We start from the raw sequence: 10737 nt of genomic DNA, 5'->3' as shown, positions 1-10737 counted from the left end.
AGGCTGAGTGGTGTGTGTGTGTGTGTGTGTGTGTGTGTGTGCATGAGCGGCTCAGGCTGTCGTTACGGCAGGGATGAGTGCCCGCCGTTGCTCCCCTTGATATATGGGTGCGGCTGGCTTACGCCGTCACCTATCCTCATCTCTCATTGGCCACCAGGGAGAGAGGCGCCAGGGTAGTGCAATCAGAGCGCAACGGTTAGGATATGTGTGTGTGTGAGTGTGAGAGTGTGACATGCATTGCAGAGCTTGTGAATGTGTCCAGACAGGCCAGGCAGAAGTACACATCAGTCGTATCAGTGTGTGTTTGTGTGCGCAAGCCTTTGTGTGCACGCACAAGTGTGTGTGTGTGTGGGTGTGGGTGTGTGTGTCCAAGGCAACGTGTGTGTGCGCTCCTGTGTGTGAGCTAGGCAGTGCTGTCAGGCGGTGATTAATCTAGCAGTGTCTGTCTAATTGCTGCCCTTGCCCCTTCATGTTCCTGGGTTCTGGAGCAGGTGCGCTGACCCTCACAGGAAACCAAGCGCCCCAAGCAAATTAAAACCCCTGTAAATATTTGCTTTTAACTCTTACAGGGGAATTGTTTCCAATTTAGCGCTCCCGGTGGTCCACTACCTCTAAGATCCCCTCCCACCCCTCCTCTCAGAGAGTGTGTGTGTGTGTGTGTGTGTCTTCCCACGCTGTCAACTTGTTCACCAACCCCCATCCTCTTCCCACGCATTTCGAGTCTGTCCATCATCTCTCTCTCTCCCTCCTCCCTCTCTTCCTCTCTCTCTGTCTGTCTGTCTCTCTCTCTCCCTCTCTCTCACCGCTTCTCAGCTGTTCATGCTGAGCAGTCTTTCTCACTGGTCTGTGTGTGAATGAGACACCAGACCAGTGAATGGACTCAGTGGGAATCAGCAGTCACGCTAACATGACATTAAATAGATGAAGACTTTAGTTGAAGACAGGAGGGAAAACAGTCCAGACCGGACCGGACCCGACACAGATGGGATTAAGAAAGACGACTGGGAGAAAGCAATCATATCCATCTCACTCTCTCTCTCTCTCTCTCTCTCTCTCTCTCTCTCCCTCTCTCTCTCTCTCTCTCTCTCTCTCTCTCTCTCTCTCTCTCCTCTCTCTCTCTCTCTCTCTCTCTCTCTCTCTCTCTCGTCCTCTCCCTTCATCTCCTCCCCCTGTCCGCATCCTCCTACGCTCAGCTCCCTGGTGAACCCATGGTCAACGTCCCCCCCCCCACCCCTCCTGTGCACTCAGCGAGATGGAGGGATGGAAACGGAGGGATAGAGGAATGACAGAAGTGCTGTGAACGGGCATTGACCCCGCACCCCCTCGCCCGCTCTCCATCCCCAGAGCTGTCCGACCCCTGTCACTGTGACGACGGTCGCCGAGACTCCCGGAATATTGAGCGGGCCGTTGGGCGTGCGAGCTCTCTAAAGGGAGGGGGTCAGGATGGCAACCTGCCTAAGAGACTGATAGGCCCATCCCACCGTCCAATCACCATCGCCAAGGCTCCGGAATCAAACCTCATACATCATCTCAACAAAACAGACACCACACATACTGTCACACACACACACACACACACTGTAGATTGTGAGGCACATGTAGACAGACTCACACACACACACGGGGGAAACGTTTCAGCTTTGTGCACACTGTCACACACCTTTGATTCATAATTACTGTTTGGAATTAAGACAAATGAGCTCTGATGATTCATAGTCTAGGGGTTAGGAGCATGAAAGCACGATGATGAGGGTGTGTCTGTGTGTGTCCGTGTGTATGTATGTGTGTGTGATGGACTATTTTTCAACCAAGGAAGCTATACAGCTCCCTCAATGATTAAAACATCTTCCATTTTATCTGGAGGCTATAGCACATTTACACGCACACACGCACAAACACACTGACTATATATACAGGGGCTGCATCATTCTGGGGTGGAATGAAATGGAATGGATTTTTTCAATTGAACTTACAGTGTCCTCTTAGACAAACTTGGTAGAGGGCCTTGAGAGGGGGGGGGAGAAGAAGAGAGGACAGAGAGGGAGAGAGACAGAGGCAGGGAGAGGGAGATAGATGGAGGGAGAGAGTAAGGAAGTGACTGAAATTCTCAAAGAAACATACAAAAGACGGAGCGGTAGGGAGAGAGTGTGGAAGGTTTCCTGAGAGCCGAGCAGAGAGATAGCAGAGAGACAGAGAGATAGCAGAGAGACAGAGAGATAGCAGAGAGACAAAGAGATGGCAGAGAGACAGAGAGATGGCAGAGATACAGAGAGATGGCAGAGAGACAGAGAGATGGCAGAGAGACAGAGAGATAGCAGAGAGACAGAGAGATAGCAGGGAGACAAAGAGATGGCAGGGAGACAAAGAGATGGCAGGGAGACCGAGAGATGGCAGAGAGACAGAGAGATGGCAGAGAGACAGAGAGATAGCAGAGAGACAGAGAGATAGCAGAGAGATAGCAGAGAGATAACAGAGAGACAAAGAGATGGCAGGGAGACCGAGAGATGGCAGAGACAGAGAGATGGCAGAGAGATGGCAGAGAGACAGAGAGATGACAGAGAGATGGCAGAGAGACAGAGAGATAGCAGAGAGACAAAGAGATGGCAGAGAGACAGAGAGATGGCAGAGAGACAGAGAGATGACAGAGAGATGGCAGAGAGACAGAGAGATGGCAGAGAGACAGAGAGTTGCTTTTACAAGCTTTTACTCTCTCACCGAGGGCCTGCCGTCACAGTGCAAGTGGATTGCCTCTGTTTCCCACTCTCTCCCATGGACTCCAAAATACTATCACAATGTTCCCTCTTGCATGAATCATGTATTGAGTGTGTGTGTGTGTGATTATATATTCTAGTCTGACCTACCTAACAATATCAAGGCACACTGTGTCTACTCCCGCTATTTGTGCAATCTTTAATACAGGTGTTTTGTTCTCCTAGTCTTCCCTCTCTCTCTCTCTCTCTCTCTCTCTCTCTCTCTCTCTTCTCCATTAATCACTCCACCTCCCCCCTCCTCTTCCTCCTAGTAGCACTGGACCTATGAGAGCCTGTAATTGAACCAATTACCCAATTAAAGCATCAGATGCCCCTCCCTGCCCAGAAAACCTGGAGGTCCCCCAAGGCAGCCTCACTCCTGCCAGGGTCCTGTCAGCCCAAGCCTCCCCAGGGAGGGGCTCCTGGGCTGGGCCGTGGCGAGCCAGCTGAGTCCCTGGCTCCGGGCCTGGTCTCCCTGGCTCATGAGGAGACTGGTAGACCTGAGTCTGGTGTCTGCTAGTCCCAGATTAGCTCTCCCTCTTTCTGTCTTTCTCTTCTCTGTCTCTGTCTCTCTCTCTGTCTCTCTCTCTCGCTCTCTCTCTTTCTCGCTCTCTCTCTCTTTCTTGCTCTCTCTTTTTCTCACACACGTACTAATCATGTCCTGTACTCCTCTATGTGTTCTGACGTGTTAGAGTTTAATGGCTATGGTGCGCAGTAGAGGTGTGTGTGTGTCTGTGGTTCTCTCTGTAGGCCAGCCCCTGCTACACCCTTGGTGGCTTAATTAGAAAACAGCTTCTGGTGCTCACAGTCTTGGAGAAAACTGAACTGACACACACACACATACACACATACATACACACACTCCCTCACGACCATTATACAGTAATCCTAACCTGCTTACACACACACTCCCACGCACACACTAACATGGACGCACTCGTTTATTTACGGAGATGAAGCGCCAGTAAGAGTGGAGAGAGTGGATGTAAAGGGTAAGGAGCTGTATGGAAACAAAGAGACACCTAATGAGGTTGGCTGCAGCGTGCAGTAGAGGCGACATGTTGGAGGCGGTGTGTGCGGAACACGTTCCAACCACACACACACACACACACACAGTTTTTTCCATGAGAGCACCAGGCTCTTATTTATGACGTGTCGCCTCTCACTCCATTTAATTAAATTCCCCCAAAAAACTTTATTTATCCCCCAGGGCTCATTACAAACATCCAATCATGTGTTTGAGGCACAGAGGACTTTTACATCGACAATTCCCCTTCCTCGTTAGTTCCGACCAATCAGTGTTAAGGGGGTTCCTGTTGGCCTATCAGATTCCACAGCCTAATTACTGCTGTTAGTACCTCTCCGGCTCCTCTTGTCTCAAATTCAAACAACTTTATTGGCAAGGCGGTAAAGAAGAAGCCGAAAAGGAAGCTGGATCAGCCAAAGCAATAATACAGTTAACGATGACATTAAAGGGAACTATTATGGGATGGCGTCGGTGCAATAACAGAGGAGAGAGCGGAGAGAGTGTTCTTCCTCTGTATATTAACTCTACCTGATTAGCATATAGCTAATGAGGATGATGGGACAATCAGGGATGGATTTTTTTACGGCGTACACGCTGTTCGGAGTCAAGTACCACATTGTAATACATATGGCAGTGTAGTACTTTGTACTAGGCATACTGTCATACTGTAATAGTAGGACTGCAATACTGCTACACAGTAAAATGCATTTGGGGTTATTCATTTGCATGTGATTTGAACGAGTGTGTGACAAAGTGTGAGCGTGTGTGTTAGAAAGTGTGTCAGTGAGTGTGTGTGTGTTTGTGGAAATGAGTGTGGTCCAATAGATTAATTGTGTGTGTGTGTGTGAGTGCAGTGGAGTGTGTAGTATCCGGAGCAGTCTGTGTGCTCTTCAGTGTGTATGGTAAGCAGCTTACCAAGACACAATGTTGACCTCATGGCCTCTGTGGGCTGTGAAAGGCCTGTCCCCTAATCCTGGATCGGGTCCACACACACATACACACACACACACACACACACACACAGATACACACAAACTCCCAACCGCTAACTGTTTAGTCTAACACCACCAGTGAAAAGAAAATGAATACTTAAATAATATTGAGACATTTTGCTGCCTGTCAGGCCATGAGTGGTCATGGAGGGATTCAGGGTCTGAGAGGCAGACTAGTGTGGAGTACATGAGTCCTGTTTGGAGCCACAACTTCTACTCTCTGGTGACTGGAGATGGCAGGTTATTGTGATGGAGGGATTTGGTGGGTGGGTGGGTGGGTTGGTGTGCGAGAAAGTGTGAGCGTGTGTGTTAGAAAGTGTGTTAGAGAGTGCATGAGAGTGTGTGTGTGTGTGTTGTGGATTACGAGGCGGAGCAGATACGATGTCACCTGTGTGGAAATTATTTGTGTTTTGACACTTATGACACTGTTGAAGCAGTCTGACAGCTGCAGCACAGAGGTGTGGAACCGTGTTAAACAGAACAGCAAGTAGTTGACATCCTATCAACAGTCGTATTTTTAAGGATAACTCAATTAAATTCACGTGTTTTGATCTACTCAATTAGTTTTATACTGCTTTTGTATTAGGGTGTGTTAGTACAGTGTGTAATGGTGTCAATTCAGATTAATTAACTGGTGCATTAATAACTGATTAATATGACCTCCTTTCACCTCTCCTTCAGGGTCGATTTGCGGCCTCTAAGTTGACCGTTGACCGTGACCGTGTCCAACCAGCCGACCGAATGAGGACCGCCCAGGAGGATGGAACGTAACAGAGGAGCTGGCTGGAAACCCCTCTGGACCGCGACCACGCCCCGCCGACACTGACCTCGCCCTGTCCCAGGATACACGCCTTCCCCCCCCCTCCCCCCTCTCCCAAAACCGCCCACCTGCTCCTCCCCTCCTCCTTCGCCCACCCCCCCCCCCCTGCCCTGCCTCACTTCACACTGCCCTCTTCTGTCTCACTCCTCCTCCGCCGCCCCCCTCCCTCCCACCTTCTCCCGTCCTGCTGTTCCTCATTCCAGCACAACCCCCCTGCCCCTCCCCCGCCCAGCAGGCCCCAGGTATAAGGGCCGCATGTTTTCGGAGAAGTTTCCTTCCTCTATGTTCTCCAGTTGAGGGTGCGGTTCCACCGAGGACCTCTTCTCCTGCCGCCTCCTCCCCTCCTCCCCGAACGCTGCCTCCCCATTGGGGGGCTTGAGACGGACAAGTCGCCGTTCAGCCAATCAGAGGACTCGTCATGCACTTCCTCCCGATTCCCGTCTCCAAACGAGGAGGGCGGGGCCGCCCGTCCTCTGACACCTGCCTGGTGTGGCTGCTGGGCCTGGCGCTCCGCCTCTCGCTCTCCTCCTGCCAGAAAATCGACCAATCCAAACACCCCATGGTGACCACCAACTACGGCAAGCTGCGCGGGATCAAGAAGGACCTGAACAACGAGATCCTGGGCCCGGTGGAGCAGTACCTGGGGGTGCCCTACGCCACCCCGCCCATCGGTGACCGCCGCTTCCAGCCCCCCGAGGCCCCCGGCTCGTGGCAGGACGTGCGCAACGCCACGCAGTTCGCCCCCGTGTGCCCGCAGAACGTGCAGGGCGTGCTGCCGGAGATCATGCTGCCCGTGTGGTTCACCGACAACCTGGATGTGGCGGCGGGCTACGTGCAGAACCAGAGCGAGGACTGCCTCTACCTCAACGTCTACGTGCCCACCGAGGACGGTGAGTCGGGTTGTTTGGGGAGGGGTGGGGGGGTTTCTTCAGACGTGTTTTTTTTTTTTTTTCGTCTGGTCCGTAGGGCTTTAGGCGAGGAGAGGCGTGAGTCGAGGGGACACACAAGAATTTACCGAAAGGAAGGTCTCTTCGACAAGACGGCGTCCTCTCTCCCCTCCCTCCCCCCCTCTCCTCGTGCGCCTCATCATTCGAATCTTTTTTTGTTTTTTCTGTTTTCCGAATACATGAAAGGTCTCCGTCTTTTACCACATGGGAATTTTATACAAATCATATTCAATGGTTTTGAGATGATTTGGGGGTTGGTATTTCAAACGTGTTTTTGTCTTTTTAATCACAAACTGACCCTTCCAAAAAAATACAATGACAAGGTCTTTCTCTTTTTCTAACAGCTTTTGAGGTACTCTTCATCACTGTCTGTCACACTGCCTTCTTCTGCATCTTACTGAGAACAAAATGTGTGTTTTTTCTCTCAATGTGAACAAACTGTGTGTGTAATGGCTGTGGGCGTTCTCTGGGAAGGGCTAGTTCGGTCAACAGGAACACGAAATAGCACTAACAACCTAGCAGTGTCCCACTGGAGTGTGTGTATGTGTGTGTGCGCGTGTGTGTGAAACACCGTTTCACCAGGTCATTGACAAGTTCAGAGTGAAATGGTGCGTTCCAGTTCATAAGGAAACGCCGTCTCTCCTCCAAAACGCACACACGCACGTTTTGCCACCTGTTGCCTACTCAATCACTCAACATCCGGCCAAACGTTCTGTGGTATTTGAAAATCTACACATGACCTCACTCCTTTCAACTCCGACTTTTTTTCTCAGTCATGTTCCACTCTCTTTCACACACACAGACACACATACTCCTGTAAATGTCAGGGGCTTCCAGAATACAGAACATGAGTGAGTTGTGCGTGATGACACGTGGTTATTGAGCGATATGGAGCAGAACGTTGAGAGGTTAACCTTCAACCTCCGCAGACAATGTTGCACCACCACAACAACTCCTCCGCGATGACTTATCAACGCGTGTGCATGTGTGTGTGTGCAGTGAAGCCTCGGCAACAGGTAGCTGCTAGTGTAGCTACATCTAGCTACGTGTGTGTGCACACACACACACACACACAGAAGGTACACAGACTCGTGCTCATACCCAGCCTGGCTCTCTCAAAATCAGATCCTAGCAACCAGACAGCTGGCCAGGTCTCTCCTACATTTAGTGCTTTACCTGTCTTCAAAGGATCTTTTCTTTCTGTTTCAATCCTCCGTGTCTCCCTCTGCTCAGCCTGAGTTGGATCCTCACCCCTTTTCACACCACTGTTGGTACATATCAGATATGGATGTGTGTGTGTGCGTGCGTATTCTGTTTATCTGACAACCCCCCTCCCCCCCCCCCCTCCCCCCCCCCCACAGGCGTCTGCAACTGGGACCTTTTCTAACATGACCGCCCCCCCCCCCCTGATCTTTACACTCACTTGCTCGATACCTCAATCCACCCCCCTCCCATCATTCCCTTTCTCTTGCTCCCGGCTTTACACAACCTCCACACCCCACAGCCGTAGAAGGAGAAGACATCTCTTAGATCTCCTTTTTAGGAACGTTCCACTTCTAAATGGTAAAAAGTTCATAACACACGAGAATAGGCCAATGGAATGAATCTAGGACACATGCATGTGTTTTCCTGCATTAGTTAAACAAATGAGACCCAGAGGTTTTTGTGGAATATTTTTATTCCGTGTTTGTTTTGTTTTTAAAGGAGCCGTCCTGCTGTTTTCACGCTCCTGTTCCCCCTCGCCACACCCCAGGGGAGGCACTGTCAGCCTTTAGGACCCTGGGGGAGCTGCAGCACCAGGGGCGGTCACACACCCATCCCCACACACACACGCACAGTATACACACACACTCATTCACACTCACTCACAGATTTCCACACATACACCCAGGGACACACACACGCGCGCTGCTAGATATAGGGGGAGGGACTGTGTTCCTAGCAACGGTTCCCCACGGGGACCGCCATCCCATAAATCACAGGATGAGGCCTTCGTCCTCAGGTCCAGCCGAGTCATCCCAGAGCGGTCGATCACCGAGGCTCACACACGCCACCGCTTGTCCGTGATAGGCCAGAAGACTACAGACACGCCCTTCCGCCTCGCCACGGCCTATAATAATCCCAGATATCACATAATGACAGACGTCTAATGACTCCGCCTCTTGTTGCGTCTCAAAAAATTACAGTCATGTTATCGTCTTGTGTCGAGTTTCTACACGGAACTGTGCTTGTGATTATGAGTGGGAGCTTAGAATGTTTGTAAAACTCTTGGTAATTGTCCAATTCTTAAGAGTAACCAGAACAAGTAACAACATGACCTATGACCCTGACGCTGATGCAGCCTGGTCCAAATGAGTCCTCTGATGTGTGTACTTCGTGTAGCTGGGGGAGTCATGGGAAAATGGACTTCTAGCAATTCTCCCAAGATCAGCAAACAATCACACACCCAGAAACAGATTGATATAGCCTCCCTCCCCCCGACTCCTTCTCCATCCTGCAGTCTTTTTCATTTTGTGGGGAGGAAGTCACGGAAGGGTCGGGTACATGGCGCCGTTGGGACATCATCTAAACGCTCAGGCAGAGCGGAGATGAATCAAATAAATAAACAAATGAACAGGTAAACAAATACACAAAGGAAATAAATAAAGAACAGCGAGGCGCTGCAGAGGAGGTAGAATATGATATGGATTTTGCCTTTGAAGAAGGAACCAACCTTGATCATTCCTTCGGACTCTTTCTTCTTACCTTCTCTCGCTTAGCTCCTTCCATCTCTCCTTCTCCTCCTCACATCAGTCTCTCTTGATATCCCCTGGAAAGAGAGCGAGGGAAAGTATAAACAAAATTATGGGAAAACTGAAAAAGTAGATCAAAATCTTTCCTGGAGGGGGTGAAAAAGAGCTGTTAAGACGAAGGTCGTTTTGTATAGGGCTTTGGTAATTAGCATGGGAACCAGTGTTATAACTAATACCCAAACACACACACACACACACACACAGACTTTGCCTTTGAAGTGAGCAACTTGATGAAGGTACAGCAGAGGATGGAAGGACTTGCAGAGCAGGAAAAGACGGGGAACAAGGGATGAAGGAGACCTTGAGTTACATTTACATTTAGTCATTTAGCAGACGCTCTTATCCAGAGCGACTTACAGTAAGTACAGGGACATTCCCCCCGAGGCAAGTAGGGTGAAGTGCCTTGCCCAAGGACACAACGTCATTTTTGCACGGCCAGGAATCGAACTGGCAACCTTCTGATTATTAGCCCGCTTCCCTAACCGCTCAGCCACCTGACTCCCCAGTTAGATGAGAAGCCGTGGCTCTGGGGAGCAGGTGTTCTAGCGGAGACGGAAGGAGGGATGGCACGGAGGAGAGACGGAAGGAGGGATGGCACGGAGGAGAGACGGAAGGAGGGATGGCACGGAGGAGAGATGGAAGGAGGGATGGCGCGGAGAAGGGAGAGGAGGAAGAGATGAAGTGGTGCCGGGTGGAAGCACGTACTCGTCTTTTTCCACCAACAGGCCAAATCCTTCCGACTCCCCCTCCCTCTCTCTCCTCCCCCTACCTTGGGTGTTGGGGGGGGGGGGTGTTGACGGGGGGGGGGTCAAATCACATCAGAGCAGGTCAGTTCTCCAGTTAAGACTTGTGTACCCTTTTAATAAACACAAACTGGCTGCCCTCGGATACCCATGACCACTGACAGCCTGCCTTGCCCTAGGGTGGAAGGAAGTGTATGTCTGTGTGTGTGTCAGCGCTTATGTGTTTATGTGCATGCATGTTCTTGCATGCTTGCATGTGTGTGTGTGTTTGTTTTAAGTCTGAGGGGTTAGAATATTGTTTCCTATGTGTAGCAAAAGAGAGGTCAGTGTGTTCAGAGAACCCAGAAAAGAGGAAGAGCAAGGAGGGAGGAGAGGAAAGGAAATGAACGGAATGGAAGAGGGGTGGAGAGGGAACAAGGTAGGATAGGGAAGGAGGGAGGAAGGAGATAGGATGCAAGCGCCATGTATCGAAGATGTGAGGTGAGAGACATGGGGGAGGGGGGGGGCCGGGGGGGTGGGTGGCGGAGGGGGTACAGCAACTCTGTCGTCCTGGCAACCCTCCAGCTTCTCCTGTATTTGCTGTCAGCGCTGCACGTCAAAGACAGCATCCATTTGCCTTCCCGCTAGACTCTGAATGAGGGAATTAGCAAGAGCTCCGTTCCAGCT

General features: G+C 50.7%; 1 protein-coding gene across 3 annotated transcripts in view; it reads left to right on the top strand.

Annotated features, from left to right (window-relative positions):
- The first annotated feature begins 6133 nt into the window (after positions 1-6133).
- The window catches only part of nlgn2a (neuroligin 2a), a 45862-nt gene continuing 41258 nt past the window's right edge, over positions 6134-10737 (top strand). The window contains exon 1 of one of the 3 annotated variants that reach the window (XM_067261248.1): positions 6134-6479. In XM_067261248.1, the coding sequence (XP_067117349.1) occupies positions 6149-6479 (331 nt within the window). In that variant the 5' untranslated portion in view covers positions 6134-6148. Of the gene's footprint in view, positions 6524-10737 lie in introns of all 3 variants that reach the window. The other 2 variants (XM_067261249.1, XM_067261250.1) reach the window with 2 other exon arrangements.

Source organism: Osmerus mordax, chromosome 23 (genome assembly GCF_038355195.1).
Source record: "Osmerus mordax isolate fOsmMor3 chromosome 23, fOsmMor3.pri, whole genome shotgun sequence".
Classification (NCBI taxonomy): domain Eukaryota; kingdom Metazoa; phylum Chordata; class Actinopteri; order Osmeriformes; family Osmeridae; genus Osmerus; species Osmerus mordax.
This window is presented reverse-complemented; position numbering and strand designations above follow the sequence as displayed.